Genomic DNA, 23,776 nt, shown 5'->3' with positions numbered 1-23,776 from the left:
GCTATAAATACAGCGCCATTTCGCCTCGTTCGTCCCCTCCTGTCACCCCCGGAGAGATCGGTGCGACGAGCGTGCGCGCGAGAACGAGGCGGAGACTCCCCCCACCCTCCCCTCATTCTCCTCTCCGAACCCTTTCCCATCTCTCCTCTCCTCTCTCTCCATCTCTCTCTCCTCGCTGATCCCCCCTCATCAAGGGCTCCCTCTCTCCGCCGCCATTAATGGCGTCCTCCTCCTCCTCCGCCGCTGCCTCTCAGCGGCTCCGCGAGCTCCAATCCCTCCCCGGCAACAGGACGTGCGTCGACTGCGCCCAGAAGAACCCCCAGTGGGCCTCCGTACCCCACGGCGTCTTCATGTGCCTCGAGTGCTCCGGCAAGCACCGCGGCCTCGGCGTCCACGTGAGCTTCGTCCGCTCCGTCACCATGGACTCGTGGTCCGAGCTCCAGATCCGGAAGATGGAGGCCGGTGGGGGGAACGACCCCTTCAACGCCTTCCTCGCCGCCCGCGGCGTCCCCAAGGAAACCCCCATTCCGGCCAAGTACAACTCCGCCGCCGCCGCCCTCTACCGCGACCGCGTCCAAACCCTAGCCGATGGTCGCCAATGGCGAGATCCGCCTCTGATCGCGGAGGAAACGCTAGGGACCGAGTGTTGGGGGGGCTGGGACGATGACGCGAACTCCCGATCGGCCGCGGATCTGCGGCGGCATCAATCGGTGGGGAATCTTAAAGCAGGAGGAGGGGGAGGAGGTATGGGGATCGAGTCGAGGTCGAGATCGACGGAGGATCTCCACGCTAGGGCTCGGATCGAGGCATCGGCGGCGAACAAGGAGAGCTTCTTCTCGAGGAGGGTAACCGAGAACGCGGCGAGACCGGAAGGGATCCCACCCTCTCAGGGGGGGAGGTACGTAGGGTTTGGGTCGAGCCCCGCGATGCCGCGAAGCAGTTCGCAGGGGGACGTGCTCAGAGATACGGTTTCGGCCGTTTCTCAGGTAATAAATGGATTATTCCTCTACGAATGTGTTGCTTTTTTTCTGATTCTTATTGTTGTTGTGATGTTTCATTTATGCTGTATTTAATTAATAATCGGTACATTCTATGTCGTCTTTGAAGTTGCTGCAGATGAATGGACACATTAATCTAATGTCTGAGGAAGTTGCATTAAAATCATTTGAATGGAGAAAGGAACAATCCCCAATAATAATCTTTTTAATCTGTTTCATTGGTGTTAACTATAGGGTTTAGTTGATAGAAAAACATTACACCCATAGTGCGGCCCATGTCATTGTCGAAATCCGTACGGTTGTAGATTGTTCGTAAATTGTTGGTGGGTGATAACATTATTCAACTCGATGTTAAAAGTAACCAGTATGAAAGCATCTTAAAATTCTTTCTCCTAAGACAGTATTTTGTTGGGATCATAGTTGGATGATAACCTTTACTTTGTATTTAATTATTCCTTGGTTAAGCTACTAAGGTTGTTTTCATTCGGATGGTGGGGCTTCCAATCTTTTATTATGAAGAAAATATTGGGCGATGTTGAGGTATACACCGATTGCTTTTGGAAAGATCTTTGATGATCAATTCGGAAGTTAACTAGAAGTGGTAGGCAGTTTGCTAGCGATTCTCTACTGTAAACAACTAAATCACCTAATCTATGCTCCATGCTTTTTAATTGCGCTATTATTTTTTGATAATTGGCCTAGGACTACTACTTGCAAGAAAATTGGTCTAGGCCTCTGAGTTACTGTGCATCATAGACCTTTCCATCTTATGCTAGGCCTTTGAAATGAGTTGCTTACTTGCTTCTAATTTATTAAATGAGATGTTGTATCTCATTCAAATTATTTTTTCCTTCTAAATTTTTAAATGCTTTTGCATAGTAGTATACATTAACCAGTATTATGTGGTAAAAATAGAAAATGTAGTGTTCTGTTTGTTTGATTTATATTGATTATTGAAGCAACCTTTAAAAGGTTGAGCTTAAAAAATACCATTTTATTAGCATTTCATATGTAGTCGCATACTTTCATTTCATACACTTTATTATTTTAAGCTTTTCACAGACTATCTTAGTGAGACATAATATTCCCTTCTTTTTGTGTTAGGGTTTTGGCCTACTCTCCATGGTTGCAGCTTCTGCAGCACAATCTGCTGCTAATGTAGTCCAAGCAGGGACAAAAGAGCTTACTTCAAAGGTACCTATATTTTCTTTATTCAGCTAGTCATAAACCAGATTAAAAGATGCAACTAAATCTCGGCTAATGATATCCTCATCTCTCCACTCTTATTTGGAACATCTTAGTCGCAACTGGAACTGACTTTATGTCCTCTATGTAAAACTGATCTTTAGAAGTAAGAAGACATGTTTGTAATGTTCTTTGCTTTTGTTGCCATCCTATTACTTGCTACCTGTTAAGAAACCTATGAATTGATGAGAGGAATAAATTAGTCATGGTTTAATATTAGTTTCATCAGCTAAGTAGACTGCTTTTGCAGGTGTTAGAGGGAGGCTACGAACATAGGGTGAATGAAACAGTGAATGTGGTCGCCACAAAAACTACTGAAATAGGTCAGAAGACGTGGGACATGATGAAAGGAGTCGTGGCAATAGCTTCACAAAAGGTTGAGGAGTATGCTAGAGAAGGCGTAAGTTGGAAGGAGGAAGATTGGCCGCGAAATGAGAGCGAGAGAAATGGATGCCGTAGCAAAGAGCTCGGCCCAGAGAATAAGAGTTCGGACTCTCCCGGACAGCATTCGTCATCTCGAGATTCATGGGATGACTGGGATTCGAACGACAAAAAGGAAGAGGAAGGGATTCATGGCAGAGACAGCTGGGGCGGATGGGATATCGCAAAAGATGATGGCTACGAGAACTACGAAAACTCATCTAACAAGCATGCCGACCACAGTCGAAAATCCGACTCGGCTTGGTCCGACAGTGGTTTTCTTTGAGAAGGTTAGTTTTTTCTTTCTTCCTTTTTTGCTCTTATTGATTCGGAGCATACGAAGTGTTCCTTTCTTTCTCATGTTGACACTTGATAATCTTGATAATTTTTTTGGTGTTTAGGATGATTTGTTCAGTATCTCTTCTCCACCTGGAAAAGTAGATCTAAAAGTTTCGCATTGTTTATTTGGTTCTGTTGCTATAGATATCTGTAATACAAAATGCTGTTTCTGGGATTAGCTATTATGTTTGTGTAAGAAACAGAGAGAGTGGAGAATTGTAGCCATGATGTAAAAGCTAGCAACCTTCATTTGGGCTTTCTTTTCCCCAGGTATAACAAGTTATTAAAGCTTTGTATGAAAGCCATTTGTGTCAAATAAAAAAATTCGCAACTAATTGGATTGAAAATTTAGGTAAGTTCAGATTTCATTTTGTTAAGGAAAATGCTATCCATAAATTCGTATTCTCTTTGGGGGTAAAGGTGTATGATTTACGCCCATTGTGAAGATGTATGACTAACTCTTTTGTTTAATAAATAATAGGAATCAGAAAACGGAGAAGATGAAGAATTTGTTGCCAGTATTAATTACTCTCCCATTCATCCTCCTCGAGGATTCGCCATATCAGAAACTGAAAAAGAGATTCTATTTATAGGATAAACGAAATACTCCAAAAATAGGCTTGGGGAGGAGTCGTGCATGGGCCGCTCCAAGGCCTATTTGGGCCCACTAAAGGCCGTACATGTATTTGGCCTGATGTTTTGTTTGGACCAGGCCGTAGAACTTTGGGCTGGGCATTTCGTGGGCCACGCCCTTCATAATGGATGAGTCATAGTTTTGGACTTTCTCGTGTTTTTACCCGAAGTGGAAGCTTTCAACTTCACGGGTTAAACGCGTGAAAAAACGCCAATTCAGATATCAAACTCAAACCAGTTACATAAGAATAGATTCATGAACAGGCTTATAACAACACAAGCTGCTGGTGTTTTTAACTTTCCGTGATAATTGAGTAGCAATCTCTTCTCTGAAAATGAAACATACAACGAAGTTTACCATCTACATTGATCCGAAAAAGGAAAATACAAATGGGGCAACCAATTCCCTCCAAAAACTTGCTGCAAGATGTGTATAAAATGTCTGTAATCTATGAAGATTGTAATTACTACCTGACGTTTGCTTCCTGTACAAATTCCCTGTTTCACAGCCGTCCACTCGAGAGTCACCACCGCTGTACCACCCAAAACTGTGTATTATGATGAAAACTACTGTATGGATATCTCTAAGCTTCTCCTAATACAACATAAATCAGTTTTAAGCTAAAACGTTTTTTACCGGTATTGCCTAACTTAGGATGGCATTAGGTCGAGAGTTCAACCCCTCTTTCTCTTGCTGCTTCCATAATACTATCTCCATTTCCAGCAGTCTTAGAGAGACTCAAATATGACTGCCACAACTTGCGAGAGAAAGGATAGACCGACGTCGCCTGCTGATAAAACCTTCTGGAAATCTCTGAAACCCCTAGATTTCCTAACAAATTAGCTGCTTGTAACCACACTGATTCTGGAGCTACTGGCACAACCTGAAGTATCGAATTAACCAAAATAGAGCCTGCCCAAAACATAAGGCCCTCACCAGTGAAATTTCTAGCTGTGAATCTGTACACTGACAAAGCTAATTTATAGTTTGACGGAGCAACTCCCATGATGGACTCAACAAAATCGACCAGGTCCTTTGGCTCATTTAACTTCTGCGGGAGGAGTGACGGGCCATGACATGCTCCTAGAACAGTGTTTATCAAAGAACAATCTGGCGAAACTGGACCCAGAGTGGCATCCATCAACTGCTTTACCCTAAGCTTCTTAATATTTTGGTAGAATCTTCTTGACAGTGGTTCTTTTACAGGCAAAGTTCGTCGATCTCTGAGGTATCCACTAAGAAGATTCAATACGGCGCAAACTGAATCAGGGTTTGGGGATTCCTTTTCTTTTAGAAAATATAATGCAGCATGCTCTCTTAAACAGTGTTTATAGTATTTCTGACCTGCCATATGTAGGGCTCTATCGATAGCAAGTTGAGCTTCTGATGAATTCTTCTGCAGGCTTTTGTACAGAAAAAGATTTAGAAACCAAAAGAAATCGTCTCCAGCATTGGTCGGATAATCATTTTCAGACTCTACTAAGCTATCTTCTCCACTTCCTGCGCTCCTATATTGAGGATTTGTAACTTCTCCAAATAACCGAAACCACTCTGTCATCAATTTTTCGGCAAAATCAATTCCTTTGTTTGCCAAAACATGTTCAGCATATTGATTCCAAAGATATTGAATACCTTGTACTTCTCTAGGCCAATTAGAGATAACCTCTTCAAACCCTCCCAACACGACATCTCCTCTATAATTCTCCCCAAATTGAACTGAAAGAAGAAAAATTTCAGCACAATTTGGGTACAAACCCATGTAGTTAACCAACAAACCGGCTGCAGAGTGTATACCTTGTAGTGCGGCCACACAATTAATGTGACTAATAGCAAGAAAATGAATTGCCCTCACAGAAGATGATTCTTCTTTGGATGAATTCGAATCAATTTCTAAAGCTACCTGATCAAATGCATGTCTGAACAGTTCTATCGCCTGGTCTATCTTATCTGGCGCTATTTCAGCAGAAGGCCATTCTATCTTGAAAGACAGTTCTTTCTCTAACTCAAGCTGTTCTAAAATTCTTTCTGGGAGTTTCTGGTATATCAATAGGTATGTACAACAAACCCAGAATATACACTTGTCAGAGATTAGCAAGCAAGAGAGGAAATCTGTTAGATATTTCTCACCAGAATATTCAGAATTTTTCCCTGGAATAAATCTGTGGATTCGAGAAATGGCTTTCTCTACTCTGCCACTCATGCATAAGAAATCAACCATCTGCAAGAAAACGTCTAAGACGACAGCACTTCTATCTTTGATTTCTGTGTTGCAGGTCACTTTCATAGAACAGAGTGCACTCAAAGCACCATTATAAGCATTCAGACGGTCATCAAAATTTACCCGACTGTTTATATACATAAGCCACAGCTCGTAGGAAGATCCACAGTTTTGCACCTAAAAGCAAAATATAGAAACAGTTACCTCATTCAATGAAGAAAACATAAGTGCCTTTTTGCATATATTCCAAAGATAATGCATGAACTAACAGGCTAATGTACAAGGCCGGAATTCAATGTATATGCAATCAAAAGAAAATATAGTCTTGCGACTCCAAAGCAAGCCACAACCACCAGTCCCAGAGACCCCATGACACACTCATCAAACAAAATAACAATTTTTTTGAAAAAAAAAAAAAAAAAGAGAAAATACAACAGGATAACGATATGATGGATATAAGAATTTAAGGGTTCAAGGTTTAGGCAAGAGAAATGTTTAAGTTTCAGGGGGGAAAAAGAAGCTTGTTTCAAAAATATTTAGTAAAAGTGAATGACAAGTTAAAGAGATGCAGAAAATCCAGCTAGCCATATCTTTCCACCAGGCAAGAGCCTCATAATAACTTAAGAGAATATCATGACCTGTGCGCTGTGGTGGCAGAAATCGACAAGAACAAACGAAATTTCAATGATGTTCAAACTATCATTTATATTCCCAATAAAGCTGGAATCTATGATCAGGAAATAGCAGTAGATTCATAGCAGATGGTAATTTTTGGTTCAATTCAACAAACTCAGCCCACCTAAAGGTACCAAAGACGATAAAATTGGGAACAAGATATGTTATCCAGCGCAGTAAAAGCAACAAAAAACTAATATATAAAAATTTCAATGTTCATTATGCAACAATCATAGGAGAAATAACAGTAAGGTACCGCATGCAGAAACATATCGTCGTTCCCAATTTCTCTCTCTTTTTGATAGTAAATGTGCAGATAGACAATCCACAGAACAGCAGAATGAGGATCAGCCTCAATAGCTCGTGATATCTGTGAAAGAGCCTGCAAGAGTGATTTTTATGAAAAAAAAAAAAACTAGAAAGCTAAATTCCCCATAAACTGACAAGAAAGTAATCAAAACATCACCTTCTTCCTGTCTGCTTTATAGACCTTTCCACAAGAAAAATCAAGTGCCAGCTCCAAGGATTGTTCAGAATCAGGTAACCTTTGTGTGGGTTTCTTCTACGGGAAGAAAATTTCAATATTCAGTCAGGGAATAGATGAAGGTAACCCTTGCATGGGTTTCTTCTACGGGAAGGAAATTACAATATTCAGTCAGGGATAATCATCTATTTTATAACAGTGAGACAAGAATGCAAAAGAAGAGATGGAGAAAAGCTAGCACTTATTGATGGCATAAGGTATCAACCATGAGAAGAGCCAGGAAACTGATAAACGCAAATTGGAATACAAAAAGGCTCCCACGTAAATGTAGTAGTAATCCAGAGGATATGCATAATCCAAAGTGTATCAACTATGTACATGGAATAAGAAATATATTATATCTCCAACTAGCAATGCACAATAGGATCATAGACTTTCATGGGGCACATCAGGACCAATATATCATATAACATTGGGAAAAGAAAAACCTGTAAAGTGTTGATCAAGATAAGAGTGTGTATTTCTAATCTCAACATACCATATTACCACCCTGACCTCGGAAATTGAACAACTGCCTGTTTCTATCATAATCTGCAATGGAACCATCACCAATTGGTAAGAATGGTGCATCTGGTGGAAGAATTCTTAGAACAGAAAAGGGTAAAGGAAAGGAAGCGCAAAACCCCCTTTGCCAATATTGCCAGATACTGCGAGCCAGCATGGAGCATGATAAGTATGAATCATCTTTTATAAGATTTGAACCAACATGATATATAGGTACAGGCATAAGATGCTGAAATAGACCACAAGAAATCTGGCCTGCATTATTAGATCTTCCAGCAGTTAATAAACAAGCTTAAAGGTCGCAAAAGCCGGAAAAAAAAAAAAAAAACTGAACAAGAGGTGATTAAAATTACCTTCTGTTTTTGACTTTCTCCAAGAATAGCTTTTGGCATGCTGCCAAGGACATTCTTCATCATAACATTTTCCTCGAAGTTCATAAATGCAGAAGGGCCAGAATGGATCAATTTTAGGGTCAAATGTATTACAATCCATTTGAGTTTTTAGAGAGCATCTTGGGTTAAATGCTCCTGTACAATCTTGTGTAACATCAGGCACATCTGGTAAAATGTAAAACTTACTGTTAGATGTGGAATATCTATTGCAAAATCCAGGAAGCATGTTGATTGTTTCTTTTAGATTGGAAAGGTTGGATATATATGGCCACAGACATTTTGTAGAACTGAAGAAATTAATATGAAACAGTTCTTGCAAATACCTTTCACGGAGGAGCTATTATCTTCAGTTTCTATAACTTTACTGATGCCATTACCGGAGGTAACATTGCCAGGAGAATGGCTATGTAGCTGTGCAGATATCTGGTTAATGGTTCTTACAGGCATTGATGTACCTAGACAATATTGCAGAAAAAATCTTGTGTAATTTTACATATAGGAGCAAAAAATCAACAGCTTTAAATTACAATGTGAGAAGAAGATGAAACAGAAAGCTGTGTACACGAAATGCTGAAACAGAAGAATGTTTCTTTATTCTGCAAAGAAAGAAGGGGTATAGAAGCAGAGAATTTCATTGAACTTTGGAAGGCAAACACAAAGATTCTTGGGCAGTACACAGGCATACACACATGATAAAGGAAATTAAAAAAAAATTCGGTTCTAAGTTTCATAGACCCAAAAGAGCTCAAGTGGAAGTTCACAACGCAACCTGTAAAGTGGGGCTGATGTGCAAAGAAAAGAAAAAGAAAACCTTCCTCTCAAGTGATTATCTTCCTCTCAAACGACAAACAAAAGTTTGCCGATGCTGGCTAACTGACCAACCTAAGGGTACTTCAAAAGGAATTTTACCTCTTTTTTAATTTGTCTCATAATCTTGGTGAGGAACTTAATTCAAGATATACATGCTTTCAATAATGTGAATGTAGAGTTAAAAGCAATTCGTCAGGAATTATCCAGGGTGGGAGTCCAAGATTCTACTGTAAATTCAAGTGTTATGCTATTACTTACTAGTAAAATTGCATGACCCTTCATCCACAAGCCCTTCCAGTAAACAAAATCGTGAGGCCATACTAGCAGGAAAAAAAAATCCCTTTAGTTCTGACCAGTAGACATGACCAGAACTAAAACCAATGGCAGCATAAACTTTCACTGATCAAACTACGTTGAGTATTCTCAAAAGAAAGTTCTGAAATGGGAATTTAGAAGTACCTTCACATGCTGTCATGTCATTTTCCTCTTCCCCCAGAAACTGCTGTTCAAGCAAAGCAGCAGGCCTTTCCTGTTCAGTCCCTGTTGCTTTATCAATAGGGCATTTGATGTTGCTTACATTAGTAACTTCAGATGATTTTCTATTACCCATCCGTGCTACTAGTTCGGACCTCAAGGCAGCTTCCAGAAGCTCATTTTCTTCACAAGCCACATCCACAATTTCGTCTACATGATTTTCAAAATTGCCATGACTGGTTGTTCTTGATTCAATTCTATCCGAAGTAAAGTTTTCTTCATCATCCTTAGGATCTGATGTACTAGCATCAGGCTCACAGCACTGGTCAGACGTAGACTCATGTCCGTTCCGTTGTTGAGGAAGAGTATCAGAGCATTGAATGTTAGACTTTTTACTCAACCGTTCTAACATTTGCTCCCCAGGTATCTTCTCACTCAACATAGATAGAAAATCATGGCTATCTTTGGGAACATACTTTAAGGGTTCCAACATAGTTTCTCTGTGGTTCTGCCAAAAGTTCTCCATTATTAAGCCATGAAGCCTGCCGGAAAATAGTTCTCTATTCCTATAGAGAATGCCACATCTCTCACTGGCTTTGATTAAAGCTCTTTGCGCATTACGATAGGCTTTAAGTGCTCGTCTTTCTTCAAGTTCGCACCTGCGCCGATGCTCCTGAGCCTCTTCCAACTCCCTGTCTTGAAGTTCCTCCAAGTCCATTAAAGATTGTATAGTCCCCTCAAGAGGGATGTCTCCCTGATCAGTACAAGTCAAGAGATCTGCACTCTGTAGCAATCCTTGCACAAATTAAAGACATGCTGGAGAGGTAATGCCAACTATACTCAGAACCCGTTTGGTTCATGGTTTGTAATATTCCAGTAATCCTCCATATTTTCTATTGAAAATTATTCAAATCATTATCATGCAACTCAAGTTGGATAATTGTAAAAAATGTTAATGAAGTAGTGGAATCATTGTAGATTCTTTGTTGATAGGTATATAAAATTATCATGAGTTAGGAGGTTTTCTCATTTCTATGCTTGATGGGAATCATTAGTAGTCTATTAATAAGAATAAACTAGTTCTTAACAATCTCCCAAACCAAGTGGCTTGATAAGTTAGTAACAAGCTTCCCATTCCAAATATAAAATATACAACATTCTCAGGTTATTACAAACCTTGAACCAAACAGCCCCTAAGTGCTTGTTTGGCCCTGTTACTCGGCTACAGCCACCTTTTGTACAGCATTTGGCAAACAAAATGTCTAAAGCTTTTGCTACTGCAGGAAGCTGAAATGAAACTTTTGAGCCAGAGAAGCAAAAGCTCCAATTGATGTTGTTAAATCATAGAAGCACTTTAACTCTAAATCTTTTTTTTTCTGTCACGATAAATGAATGTGCGATTGATGATAAATATGGTGAAGCATAAATGAATTCACTACTCTAACCAAGTTGCCTTAACACCATGAACTGCTAAAATTTAGCATCTGAAGTATTGATTAATCAACTGGCCCTTGCATGATTATTTGACTTTCGACCATATTACTTTGGTAAGTCATTAGCTAAGAATATGAGGTAAACCACCTATCTGAACATAACTGTCATGAATGTCGTTTTGTGAGGAGAAATTGTTCCATAATATGAACACATCTAGAGAGATTATAACTTCCACGTCTTCAAGATAAACTTACTACTATCTTACTTCTGTTATTTTGTATATATTAATCAGCTATTTGTGAAAAGAATAGTATAACCAGGTATCAAAATTCAAACCTCTAAAAACTGAGAATGAATCAGTTTTATAAAATAACGCATGGCAACCAAAAACAAAAACAAAAAAACCAAAAAAAATCAAAACACAGTGTTTTTGGAAGAACTACAAGCAACCAACCTCCAAACCAGATGCCATTTTCATCAAGCATTGACTTTGATTTAACAGCTTGGAAGAATCAGGTAGCACAACATCCTTCCTGGAATGAACACATTTGCCAGCAACCACACTACTATTCTGCTGCTTAGACAGCAAACCATCAGATACAGAAGAGACAAAATCCTTGGTAGGCAGCCAAGTGCCATTATCTTCTCCTGCATGCTGCACTTTGGATAATACCGTATGATTTTTAGTTGTTTCATTACCTTGGCAGTCACCTTTTGAGTTTGTTCTCACTAAGCACCCATCTTCCTCAAGATAGCTACTTTTTTGCATATGTTGTTCATTGTTCTTGGATAGAGAAGTGGTGGAAGTCAACTTTAAGCTTTGAATATTGTAATGCTGCGGTTCAAGCTTCTGGCGTTTCATTGGTTGACCACTAGGTGGCAATTCTACAGCCTTATCCATACACTGCCCTGACAGCTTGGTAGGTGAATATGAATTCCTTTCCGCACTAGTTGCCAAAGATTTCTTCTGAACTCTCAATTCATTTTCTCGTTGAGCAATTTCATGGCGCAAACTTTCCAATCTGTTTTCTGCAGAATTTGCATGGCAAGCATTCTCATTTACTTGGTTTGTTGATGTCTTTATGGCAGCAGTATTCTTTTTAATAATATGAGGATCCTTTGAAGTTCCCACAGTATTGGTCCCTGCATTTCTAGGGATAGATGAAATGTATGCTTGGCTTGCAAAACCACTTTTTGATATCTGACTTATGTTATGACCTGCTTCTTGTCTTGCTACCTTGGTTTTCTCCTGTGCTGATATCATAGGAAAGATGTGTGTACCTGCCCTGGTTGCAATGTCTTTCTTTTGTATGGTTGGCTCCGTCTTAGGCTTCAATTTTCCAGAGTCACTCCCACTGTCATCATCTGAAAAACTAATTACAAGGTCATCATCTGTGCTTTTCTTCTGCCAACAAAGACTTCGATTGTTGGTACCCTTAAATGGGGTTTGCTTCATTCTAAAGTTTCTACTGTAGCTCTGCTTCTGAAGAGGCACATTACCAACAGTGGAATTATTTCCTGGAAAAAGAAACAACTAAGAACACCAAATTGAGCATAAGTATGAAACAAATAAAAAGAAATTGCAAACTATCAACACGTCACAGCTATAAAGAAAAAGCATATAAATTAAAGCAAATGGCAATAATTTTCATCATGAAGTACTTGATTGTGCATCAAACAAAATACGATATCCTGATAAGAGAGCAACCATGAGCCAACCTATTTTGATAGTTTTAGACAAGCTGTAGCCCAAGGTGATACGACTGGGTTCTGTGGATGTTGTGCTAACACTGGGACCATGCGAACCAATCAGCACCTATTGCAAACGACAGCAAGAAAATTCAGAAGCTATGGAAAATAAAAAGAGCAGAACGTAATATGTAAAGCACTTTCATATGTAAACAACTAAAGGAAGCAGAGTATCCATCATGCAAAGTTATTGGTTTCATGGCACTATTACTGAAGGAGAAAAGGATAAAATTGCCCAAAAAAACAAAGGGAAAGAAATGTATTCCTTACAAAGCAAGCTACAGCTATAACTACTGTGACTAAGCTGATTGTTTTTCAACCTTTAAAGAAAAAAGAAAAATCTAGAGCTACTTAAAACAAGACATGTTTTGTTCTTTCTTCCACAGAATACCTTTCGACCGCAGATTTTGAAAATAAAATTCCATTTCACTTGTTTGACTTCATAAAGTTGGCACTGACTTCATGCTCATACATAATAGTGACTGCTGAACCAGTACTTAGATCTCATCGTCTCAAACACTCACATTATTACCTTCGATTGCATTCAAATCTCTTCTTGAGAAATTCTAGATGGCGATTAGCTACAAACAAGTTATGACGAAATATATGACAAACAGTAACCAATCCATTATTTTATTTTTTTTTTTGAGAGAGATAGGTAGCACGCTACCCACTTCGTTTATTTCATTTAGAAATAAACTTAGCTGGAAATGTGAATCAACTAGGATTCGAACTTGGGTCTCGGGTACCAACCACCAAGCCCTTTGCTACTTGCTCTAGGGACGGTCGGTAGTAACCAATCCATTGTTAATACCTAATTAAAGAGAACGAGGACACATCCCTAAAAAAGACCAATACAAAGAACCAATCATAAAGTAAAAGAGAAGAAACAAATTTTTGGCCTGAAATTTCACATATATTGTCTATATATTACATGCGACTAGAGTTTTTAATGTGATTCCATCTATATGTCCATGCTTCATTCGCATTCGAGCTAAACCTACAGTGCATAAGATACAACAGAGACGTTGATAAAATACATATACCTATTTCCTCAGTAATCGAAACCTAATGAATTGGTCAAAAACAGGAATCAAAAGGAAGATTCGAACTAAGACTCGTCCACTATGGATCAACAGCAAACGAAATCGAAGGTGGCAAATCGAGGGAAGAGATAACCGAAACAAAACGAATCGAAAAGCAGTTACACAGGCGATTAAAGCATCAAGGAGCTCCAAATTACGATGTGAGGGGGTATAAAACCCACCGCGTCTTCGTCACCGGAGGAGATCTCCCCCTCCTCGCGGGATTTGTCCTCTTTCGACTCTGCCGAAGGATTAGGGTTTCCCGACGCGGCCGTGGAGGCGAAGGCTTTGGTGCGGTCGCGCTTCGCCGCCATGGCCGAGATCTCCTCCTTCGCCGCCCAAACCCTACGCCGCGGGTCGGGAGGAAGAAGACGACGGTTACACGGTCGGAGACGAGAAGCCGTAGAGAAGGGGATTAATACATTGGCATGGGAAATGACCGTTTTACGCTGGCCTTTATCACTTTCAGAGTTGGGCTGAGTACGCTTGCAGTTCCAACGGGCCCGGCCTATTCTGTTAAGGCTTCATAGGCTTTGAGCTGGGCCTTCATTTAAATGACCAATTTACCCTTGCTCAGCAAATTGGGCTTAAACTCGGCCGTTTCGGATCGGGCTACACGCGGCGCCCAGACCATTATTTAGTGATATTTATATGAAAATAATAAATTTGCTAACAGTAATAAGAAACCCATAAGCAAAAAAAAAAAAAATAGTGTGTTGGCACGGCACTTTGCCGTGGCNGATATATATATATATATATATATATATATATATATATATATATATATATAGTACAACATAGAAAAGGAAAATTAAATTTAAAATATAGTTTGATAAAATATAATAATATAATAGTGTCTTTGAACAGAAAAATACAATATAGTTAATTAAAATAACACGTAGAGTATAATTGAGCGTAAAATCAATCATTGGGCTCAAATCTCCGTCTTATATCTAATAACTATTGGCACACTGTCATATATAATAAAATAATTTTAAAAGTACTTAAAATACAAATAAAAATAAAAATTTCGAAACCAATTGTTATATTTTTCTTCTTCTGTCGTGTATTATTATTCATGTGTTGATAGAAATTTAAATTAGATACTTAATTTAATTAAAATAAAATTATTAAAATTTACATGGATCTAAATTATTTATTTATCTGTATTTTCCGGTATTTGTATAACATTAAACTGTGATTTGCTTCGATAAACGCGCCTAATCAGAGCTTTGGCGGGTGGTTGGTCGTTTAAATCCCATGGCCATGGGTGAGATATTTTTGCCTCTTTTTTCAAAAAAAAAAGAAAAAAAGGGAACGTACGCGTGTAATAATAACAGGCATCGAGATATTGGTTGTTAAGATTTTGAATTTTTTTCGGAATAATAGTTATAAGTTCTAAACGATTTTTTTGAAAATATTTTTGTCAAAACACGAATAATGTTAATGTATATCTTTGTTCCCTTTCAAAAGAAAATTAATAATTTTTTTTCTACGATATTACCTCCTGTAGAGTTTGTGTTCGTCCCTCATCTTATAGGTGATCTATTGATTCCTTTGTGATAGGTAACAGAGAGGGAGAAAATTAAGGTTTGTGATAATGGGAAAGGTCACCATGATGCTTGCCATAGCTTTGGTGATCCTGCACTTGGTGTCGCGATGCCGTGGCGGTGTCACGAGTTCGTACCGGCGAAAGCTCGAAGCCTCTGTCGACATGCCTCTCAATAGCGATGTTTTTCGTCGTCCACCCGGTTACAATGCACCCGAGCAGGTTGGTTTCTTCTCCATCTCCAAGATTTCAATATATAATTGTAAAGAAGATCATATTATGATCTTAAAAACTTGTTCCGTGAATCATTTGAAGTATGATACCTTATGGTTACTGTAATTCAGGTTCACATTACGCAAGGAGATTACGTAGGAAGGGGCGTGATAGTGTCGTGGGTTACTCCGGTCGAACCGGGCTCCGATCTGGTTCTCTACGGTCCGGCATCCAACAAGAGCAAGTACCAGGCTCATGCCAGGCTCACCACCTACAAGTTCGGAAACTACACTTCGGGTTACATCCACCATTGCAAGCTCAAAAACTTGGATGTAAGCATGCATGATTCTCGTATCTCTTCATCTAAAAATATGTGTTCTAACAAGTCTTGGTTTAAGCATACTCAAAACAGAAACAAAAACTGGTGATATATAGTTCTTTCTGATTATAGATTCAATCTCTAAATGTGAGACACTTAATCTATACAACATACATTCTAATTATTAGATTATATGCATCGATAGTAATTCTTCGTATTTGGATTCTTTTTCCTCGTGAAAACTATTACTGAATTGTGCCGTGGCTTTTTCGTCGTCTAGAATATGATTTTACAGCATTAGCTATCAACAAAGCTTTGATTTGACCTAATAAGAACATCATACTGCTGATCAAGTAATGTAAGCATTTTACATTGACTCAGAAAAAATAGTTTTGCAGCAGGTTCCTGTGAATTTAAATCTCTCGCAAAGTTTCATATGTATGGATAACTTTTCTTGATTCCATGCAGTACAACACCTTGTACTACTACAGAGTCGGGATCGGGAACTCCAGCCGTGAGTTCTCCTTCACTACTCCTCCAGAAGTTGGTCCAGATGTTCCATACACATTCGGCATTATAGGTATATATAAACTAAAGATTATAAGCATGTTTACCTGATAATATCTAGCTGTAATGTACTTTGTTTTTTCTTTTTTTTACTTTTGCTGCAGGGGATCTTGGGCAGACATTTGACTCGAATCAAACACTCGGCCATTATGCGTCGAACGAGCTTGCGAAAGCACTGCTTTTTGTGGGAGACCTGTCTTATGCAGACCATTACCCCCTCCATGATAACAGGAGGTGGGATTCATGGGGTCGGTTCGTAGAGAGAGTTGCTGCTTACCAGCCTTGGATTCTGACGGCTGGAAATCACGAGATCGACACCGTTCCTGAAATTGTAAGTTCAAAACGTTATTTACAATCCCAAAGGAAAAAAGAAAGAGGCACAGTTTTAAGTTGGTCCGAAGCAAAATGCCGTGCGCACTCAAATGAAGAGCTAATTGATATTGATAAAGTTGCGGCAGTCGTCGATATTTTTCTTAGGTTGTTATTGTTTCAAGGAATATGTACAAATTTAGAGAGGGATATTTAGTTCTGATTGAACCAGATTATTTTCTGACAACAACGGAATCTGTACAAATTTTTGTAGTTAAACAATCCATATAGTTGAGTTGTTCTCTCCTCTCTCCTAAGTATTCCCTTGAAACATATGTTCGCAGCACGAGACTACGCCGTTCAAGCCTTACATCCATCGGTACCACGCGCCATTCAAAGCTTCCGGTAGCACCTCCCCTCTTTGGTACTCGATAAAGCGCGCATCAGCACACATCATTGTTCTCTCTTCATACTCCGCGTACGGTGAGACTTGCTTTTGATTGCTTATACTAGTCCTACAAAAGTTCCCCGTAGACAATAGTAAGAGTTCTAACTTTTTTTTTGGTTCATTGACAGCGAAATACACACCGCAGTATGAATGGCTTCAGAATGAATTTACTAAGGTGAACCGATCTGAGACACCATGGTTGATTGTTTTGGTCCATTCGCCATGGTACAACAGCAACAACTACCACTACATGGAAGGCGAGACCATGAGGGTCATTTTCGAGTCATGGTTTGTGCAGAACAAAGTTGATCTCGTCTTTTCTGGCCATGTTCACGCGTACGAAAGATCGGTACTTTATCATTCCAAAATTGTTATCTTTTCTTTTCGTCTCTTTTTGTTCTTTAGTGATGTGTCTCTATTCTTGCTTTAGGAGCGCATCTCGAACATAGCGTACAACATAACTAACAAGGAGTGCACTCCAATTCCGGATCCGTCAGCACCAGTCTACATAACAATAGGCGACGGAGGAAACATCGAAGGACTTGCGAATAAGTAAGACACATTACTGATCTATCAAGTTATCTACATGATTTACTGAATTATTCTTGTAACTATTTTCATACTTTAACACAAATTCAATTTCGCAGCTTCACCGAGCCACAGCCGAACTACTCAGCATACAGAGAAGCAAGCTTCGGGCACGCGACTCTCGAAATAAAGAACAGGACTCACGCGTATTACTCGTGGCACCGCAATAGTGATGGAATTAAAGAAGTTGGCGATTCTGCGTGGATCTATAATAGATACTGGCGCCCTGATGAATAAGTAGTAGTCATATTTCTCTTCTTTTTTTTCGCTCTCTTTTTCTGACAAGAATTTGCTCTTTCTTTCTTAAATAGGGAAAATAAATGGAAAATCAGAGTTATTTTGGACCATGTTCAATTCAATTATGTTTTTTTTTTCCTCTTAAAAAGATGGATCAACATTACTTAATTTTGTTTGAACATGAATTTATGAAATAATGCTCAATATCAGGGGTTTGTACAGTAGCAGGTGTAGAAATATTTTTATATTTTCCTTTTAAGACCAAAGTTTGCTCTTGCCTTGTGATTCAGCGAATGCCTCCAATAATGTTGGACAGGTTGATGCTACATTTGGCATGAAAAATTAGTGACATTGAGTTACTATGATACCTTTATTATTATTGTATTTTTCTAATAAAAACTTTCATAAACATAAAAGCATTTTGCGCCGACACTAAAATATTTATTCAATGTAATAACATTGCTTGTCTAATTAATTCCACATTTTATTGAATCATGAAAAATACATTCATTCAATCCTTAAATCAGAGCAAAATACAACCCTCATTTGTCTAGCATTTGCCATTAATAACAAAAGGTACAACAATTAAAAGCTAGATCTATGAAGTAGATATCTTTTTAACTTCACAATAAATCTCATTCAAATCAATGTGTTTTCCAGGGTTCTCCCACTGGACCAGCTCCAGGATCCCTCTCTCCATCTCCCTCACCTCTTTCATCCAACTTTTAATGCAAAACCCAAATGAGGCCATGCAAAGAATAACTTGGCTTTTTAGTTCCCCACTTATATTATTATTATTATTGTCCCCATCAAGCTTTTCTATCACTTCCTTTGCATTATTAACAAAAGATGTTATAATCTTATCACACTCCTCTTCACTAGCACATATGTTACCATGTCCACATATTTCTTGCTGTTTCCCAAGCTCAATATCATCATCTGAAGTGCACTTCCTCTGTAGTTTCTTTTCCAATTTTGTCAATGGCTTCCTCAACTGAGTGACCTCCTCAAAGCACTTCAATGAAGAAGCCACCAACTTCTTGAACTGCTCCACATCTCCACTCATGCTCTCTTGAATGAGCTTTTCACAAGCAGGTCCACGCGACACTTCGAAGAGAAGCTCCATGGATTGAGTTACAAAGTATACCATCTCCACAATCTTGTTCAGTGAGCCATAGAGTTTGTAATAGCAAGCAGTGGGGAAAGGTGAAAACCAGAGGTTTGGCTCGGCGTCGGCTTCATTTATGTACTTCTTTAGTTTATTCACTTGTCCTTTTAGCCTCCTCTCCTTCTCTTTTAATGCTCCAGGATTTAGTACACAATCTTTGCATTCCCTTACTGTTTTGAGGCTTTGATGAAGTTGGTTTCTAGCCAAAGTCGATGCCCGCGTCGGCTGCACGAGTACCTCGACGAAGATGGAACAGGAAAACCCGATGAAGGTTTCGGTGAGTCTAGTGATAGCAAAAGCCGTTGGCGAACCATAGTCTCTCCTTCCCAGTATTATCAGCGCGGAGATTATTGCCGCCATGCCTCCCGCTTGCGCGTACATTCGACTGTTGCGTAGAAAGCTTGTGAAGATGATCCAAGGTAGGAGAGTCAAGAACCTCAGCTCCATCAAATTTTGCGATATGATCGCGCCCAGAACTCCGTAAACCGATCCTAAAGCAGTTCCTTGAGCCCGTAGATTCGCCAACTTGAATGTGGATTCTCTATGTGGCGTCATGGTGATGGCCACGGTGAGTCCGGACCAGTACCCGTTATCTCGGCTGAAGAGAACCCCGAACAAAACAGCGAGGGCTAAGGAGAGGGAACACTTTAGCACGGCGGTGAGCCTTTCGCTAGTCAAGTTCAACGAAAATGTGGCTTTGGGCTTCATTTGTGTTCTTTGCTGGGGCTCTTCTGTGCATGATTCTTCGGATTGTTCGGTAGTCGGCGTAACCTTCTTCTCCTTTGCAGAATCTAGTAGTTGCTTGTTTGAAGGTTCATTATGAAGCAGGTTCATGCAGAAAAGGAAGAAGAATGAAGGAAGGTCCTTGCTACTTTCAGGAAAAGCACTTAATGGTAATTGAAGGGCTCTATCTCCAAGCTCTTTTTTGCTTGTGAAGTGGCTTTGCATTAGTAGCCTGAGGCTTATTTGGTCTCTTAGAGTGAGGAGATTGGGTTTGAGAATTTGATCAAATGATTTAGTAGGAACTGATGTTGTGGATATTATAGCAATTTCCATTCCTTTCAAGGGCATTTCTATGTCTTGTAATCTATCTAATGGGTTCCTTACTATATATTTAGATGGTAAGAATTTGAGTGGTGGCCTCTCCCAGTTTAAATTCCCCTGCAATAAAATGGATAGATGATACAAACATGAGAAAGATTAAAAGAGAGATCATGTAAGGCATATACTTATTCATAATTGATGCTACTACAATTGTTTATCACGGTTTTACTTTTTGTGAATTTTGCCTTGCCACCGGCCGTTCCTAGAGCAAGTGGCAAAGGACTTGGTGGTTGGTACTCGGGGTCCTAAGTTCGAATCTTACTTGATTCATATTTTCAGCTAAATTTATTTTTAAATAAAATAAACGAAACGGATAGCGTGCTATCTATCTCTATAAAAAAAAAAAAAAAAAAAAAAATTTGCCTTGCCAAATCATTAAGTAGGTACAAGTCATTTCTATTACATTCCTATATACTCCTCCCACTTTGTAGTGGGAGCTAAACTAAGTAGTATACTTTAGGGAAAACTTCAAAAACGCCCCCTGTGGTTTCGTGCATTCTCACTTTGCTATCCTGTGGTTTAAAACGTATCAATTTGCCCCCCTGTGGTTTCGTTTTTATCTTTTTGTTATCAATTTTATTATTATTTTTTTTTAAAATCAGTGACAAAGTTAAAATTAAAGGATACTAAAGTGACTATTCGATAAATATAGATGGTTATCTGAAGTTTTTTGTATATAATTTAACGAAATATTAACGAAAAAGCTTCCGAAAAGATAAAAATGAAACCACAGGGGGGTAAATTGATACGTTTTAAACCACAGGGTAGCAAAGTGAGAATGCACGAAACCACAGGGGAGTTTTTAAAGTTTTCCCATATACTTTATAAATAAATGATTAAATAAATATTTATAAGTACCAAATTGGTCAACGTCAGCTCGAAGCTGGCGAGGATTCCGGTTTCGTACGTTCCGGATTCCCCCTTAACGGGTCCCACATGATGTGGATCCATTACACCTTTTTATATTGGATAATTGTAATGCAACTTATGCTATATAAATTTATTCTACTTATAACCTCTACTCACAGCCATATATAGTGGATGGAATTAGTTTATGTTGCATGAGTCTCTTTCAATTAATTACTTTCCACCATTTTTTTTTTTTTGATTATCAATTTATTCTACTTATAACCTCTACTCACAGCCATATATAGTGGATGGAATTAGTTTATGCTGCATGAGTCTCTTTCAATTAATTACTTTCCACCAATTTTTAACTGATTCAAGTGAGGGATCAATTATATTTTTTATATTCACCTGTGCTATATATGGAGCTTAACGTATCTCATTTTTAGCCTTGCATGATCTATTACCCATGATATTACAATTATAGATTAGTAATAACATAGTAATACATGAATAGATTGTTACTTGCACACTCTTTACCTGAGCCCAACTAAAGCTATATATTCTGAGAACTAATGAATCTTTGTTTAGAAATAATAATAAAGGTGAGAATACACTAATTAAATCTTACTTGGTGGAGCTTAATATTATGGAGGAGCTTAGTGCTTGATGCACCAAAGCATCTAGCTTGGGAGATTAATGAAGCCATGCGAGAGATGTTCTCCGCACAAAAAGCTTCCACCAAAAGCCTCACTCGTTCCGTCGCAATCTCGGTGTATAGCCTACTCTTCTCTCTTACCTACATGCATATGTCAACAACCACCACCAAAAAAAAAAATACAAAGAAAATTATGATCAAATTAATGAGCATATAATATTAACTATCAAGAAAATATATATTTACCAGCTAATCATCATGTAACATATATAACATTTTTTTTTTCTAATTAAAACTTGACTTCGTAGGGAATAATATAAGTTGAAATATATTTTATATATAGTGAAAAGGATCTCGATCATAAGTGTAGCTATCTTATTAAGGGCTCGTCGGCTTAGCTGAAGCTTGAACGTAAAATATACTAAAAAAATAAATCAATAGCATTTTTATTAAAATTTTGAAAACTATATATATTTTCTTACAACATAAGCTCCGTAGTGCACGTAGCTTTTGTTTTGAGTTAAAACTCATCATTTTAATTTTCTACCACAAAAAAAATTTTAGATATTTTGTTTGCACACCGTGAATGTCCGAAATTAAGGTGGAAAACAATATTTTTTTTGATTAAATAGGAATATACCCTATTTGATAAAGAGAGTACAGGTTGATACAGCGAAGTTTAGCTCGGCTTTGCCCAAGTAGGCTCACTAAGCTAACTTCTGAAAATAGGCGGAAAACAATATTATATTTTCAATTTTTTAAGTAAAAATCAGCTGTGTTAATAACGCCACTAAGCTATGCATGCATTACAAATGGTAGCGAGTTTTATATATAGTTACCTCGGACGTTGCAAGCTTAGGATAAGGGAGCACCAACGCGAGAATGGAGGCCGCAGCCCCGAGAGCCGTGCTCGCTGCCACGTGAACAGGGCGCAGCATGGCGTGCCCATGCGTGATATCCTCCTCGGTGAACGTGGCCACGTAGATGATCACTATTTGGCCGAGCGCGACGCGCTTGGCGACGAGGGTCGACGCGGGGGAGGCGGGCTCGGCGGGGAGCGCGACGACGAAGGCGCCGAGCGCGACGGCGAGCGCGGCGCCGAGAGCGGAGAGCGCGGCGGGGCGGATGAGGAGGAGCGCGAGCACGGCGGGGAGGGCGCCGAGGAGAGTCCCGTAGAGCGCGCACGCGGCGCCGTGGAGGGGATCGCCGAGGGAGCGCGCGTCGCCGGCGACGAGCACGGTGGTCACGTACGAGAACGCCGGGAACGCGAGGTGGCGCCGCGCCGCTGCGGGCCCATAGACGGTGGCTGCGCCGACGAGGGCGCAGGCGAGAGCCGTGCGCAGCGCGGGGCCGAGGCGGGAGCGCCACAGCGAGAGGCCATGGTTGGTTGACAATGGTGATGGTGGTGGTGGTGGTGGTGGTGGTGGTGCAGTGTTGTTACTGGGACTAGGACTAATACCACTACTCATGGTGAGAGAGAGAGAGAGAGAGAGAGAGAGAGAGAGAGAGAGAGAGAGGGGTGTAGTAATCACACAGTGATGTTGTGAGTTACGAGCATGGGAGAGGAGGTGAGAGGGAGGGGGTGTTTAAATAGGGAACCCGAGCGGTGGCCGGGAAGAAGACGACACGTTGACCCACACGTTGGGGCCCACAGATTTTCTTTTTTTATTTCTTCTATTTATAAGATTTTGTTGTGTGCACCTTGCGGGCCAGACACGACAATCAAGCTTTAAGATTCGAGCCAATAGGTAACTAAATTTTCTTTCGAAAAACTACTGTAAGGTTGTACTAATTGATCAGTATTTAAAGATATAAAGTAAAGAAAATAGAAGGACAAAAGTAACTTATTGACAGAAAATAAATTGTAGAGAAGAATATCCTAAAATATTGGAGAAATCTATGAATGCGGATATATGATTCAATAAATCCCGAATGCGACCCCAATAAAAGCATGACCAATTGATCTTGGTTGAGTAAGAAAACTAGTGGTTCAGAAGTATACCAACCGATCAAAAAAGAATCAGGTGATTACAGGCAATTTCAGAGAACTATAAGGGTCGCGAGTTGCGTAAAAAGACCAGCAAGGTGTCCTGGAACTTCGACCGGAGAAAGAACACCATGACAAGTGGCATAGAAAAAGACAGACATGCTGAGCTTATCTCTACTCACTAGTTTCGAAGGGCTGGTGCAAGATAAAAAAAGACAGCAACAGAGAATAGAAGACAGCGATGAGAAACAAAAAAGGAGAG

General features: G+C 39.6%; 4 protein-coding genes across 9 annotated transcripts; 2 read left to right on the top strand and 2 right to left on the bottom strand.

Annotated features, from left to right (window-relative positions):
- Window positions 54–3,303, top strand: LOC109719331 (probable ADP-ribosylation factor GTPase-activating protein AGD6). Its single transcript, XM_020245931.1, has 4 exons — window positions 54–986; window positions 2,103–2,192; window positions 2,494–2,953; window positions 3,065–3,303. Exons 1-3 carry the CDS (start codon window positions 219–221, stop codon window positions 2,947–2,949), a joined length of 1,314 nt encoding a protein of 437 aa, XP_020101520.1. The 5' UTR covers window positions 54–218; the 3' UTR covers window positions 2,950–2,953; window positions 3,065–3,303.
- LOC109719330 lies at window positions 3,899–13,943 on the bottom strand. 6 transcript variants are annotated; one of them, XM_020245925.1, is made up of 11 exons: window positions 13,680–13,943; window positions 12,407–12,503; window positions 11,142–12,205; window positions 9,239–10,037; window positions 8,293–8,424; window positions 7,931–8,134; window positions 7,552–7,832; window positions 6,996–7,091; window positions 6,786–6,911; window positions 4,273–6,031; window positions 3,899–4,168 (listed from the first exon to the last, which is right to left on the bottom strand). In XM_020245925.1, exons 1-10 carry the CDS (start codon window positions 13,833–13,835, stop codon window positions 4,298–4,300), a joined length of 4,689 nt encoding a protein of 1,562 aa, XP_020101514.1. In that variant the 5' UTR covers window positions 13,836–13,943; the 3' UTR covers window positions 3,899–4,168; window positions 4,273–4,297. The 6 variants fall into 6 exon arrangements, with proteins under 6 accessions (XP_020101514.1, XP_020101513.1, XP_020101515.1 ...); XM_020245924.1 differs by having other exon boundaries at window positions 3,899–6,031; XM_020245926.1 differs by having other exon boundaries at window positions 3,899–6,031; window positions 6,786–6,899.
- On the top strand, window positions 15,122–17,821 carry LOC109719329 (purple acid phosphatase 2-like). Its single transcript, XM_020245923.1, has 8 exons — window positions 15,122–15,292; window positions 15,415–15,615; window positions 16,071–16,182; window positions 16,274–16,500; window positions 16,823–16,961; window positions 17,055–17,275; window positions 17,357–17,478; window positions 17,574–17,821. The coding sequence occupies exons 1-8, from the start codon at window positions 15,122–15,124 to the stop codon at window positions 17,749–17,751; spliced, it is 1,371 nt and encodes a 456-aa protein (XP_020101512.1). The 3' UTR covers window positions 17,752–17,821.
- Window positions 18,220–22,996, bottom strand: LOC109719659. The gene is made up of 3 exons (XM_020246442.1): window positions 22,367–22,996; window positions 21,501–21,668; window positions 18,220–20,080 (listed from the first exon to the last, which is right to left on the bottom strand). Exons 1-3 carry the CDS (start codon window positions 22,994–22,996, stop codon window positions 18,350–18,352), a joined length of 2,529 nt encoding a protein of 842 aa, XP_020102031.1. The 3' UTR covers window positions 18,220–18,349.

This window comes from Ananas comosus, linkage group 13, assembly GCF_001540865.1.
Source record: "Ananas comosus cultivar F153 linkage group 13, ASM154086v1, whole genome shotgun sequence".
NCBI classification, from domain to species: domain Eukaryota; kingdom Viridiplantae; phylum Streptophyta; class Magnoliopsida; order Poales; family Bromeliaceae; genus Ananas; species Ananas comosus.
The sequence above is the reverse complement of the archived record's forward strand: the minus strand, read 5'-3'. Positions and strand labels throughout refer to the sequence as shown.

Coding starts and splice junctions, on each gene's coding strand:
- LOC109719331 (XM_020245931.1), top strand. CDS start 219: ATGGCGTCCTCCTCCTCCTCCGCCGCTGCCTCTCAGCGGCTCCGCGAG. Junction 987..2,102: donor CGGTTTCGGCCGTTTCTCAG/GTAATAAATGGA, acceptor TTTTTGTGTTAG/GGTTTTGGCCTACTCTCCAT. Junction 2,193..2,493: donor CAAAAGAGCTTACTTCAAAG/GTACCTATATTT, acceptor CTGCTTTTGCAG/GTGTTAGAGGGAGGCTACGA.
- LOC109719330 (XM_020245924.1), bottom strand. CDS start 13,835: ATGGCGGCGAAGCGCGACCGCACCAAAGCCTTCGCCTCCACGGCCGCG. Junction 7,092..7,551: donor GAGGTCAGGGTGGTAATATG/GTATGTTGAGAT, acceptor TTCTTCCCGTAG/AAGAAACCCACACAAAGGTT. Junction 6,912..6,995: donor ATAAAGCAGACAGGAAGAAG/GTGATGTTTTGA, acceptor TCACTCTTGCAG/GCTCTTTCACAGATATCACG.
- LOC109719329 (XM_020245923.1), top strand. CDS start 15,122: ATGGGAAAGGTCACCATGATGCTTGCCATAGCTTTGGTGATCCTGCAC. Junction 16,501..16,822: donor TCGACACCGTTCCTGAAATT/GTAAGTTCAAAA, acceptor ATATGTTCGCAG/CACGAGACTACGCCGTTCAA. Junction 17,276..17,356: donor TTCACGCGTACGAAAGATCG/GTACTTTATCAT, acceptor TTCTTGCTTTAG/GAGCGCATCTCGAACATAGC.
- LOC109719659 (XM_020246442.1), bottom strand. CDS start 22,996: ATGAGTAGTGGTATTAGTCCTAGTCCCAGTAACAACACTGCACCACCA. Junction 21,669..22,366: donor CTAAGCTTGCAACGTCCGAG/GTAACTATATAT, acceptor ATATGCATGTAG/GTAAGAGAGAAGAGTAGGCT. Junction 20,081..21,500: donor ATAATATTAAGCTCCACCAA/GTAAGATTTAAT, acceptor ATTTTATTGCAG/GGGAATTTAAACTGGGAGAG.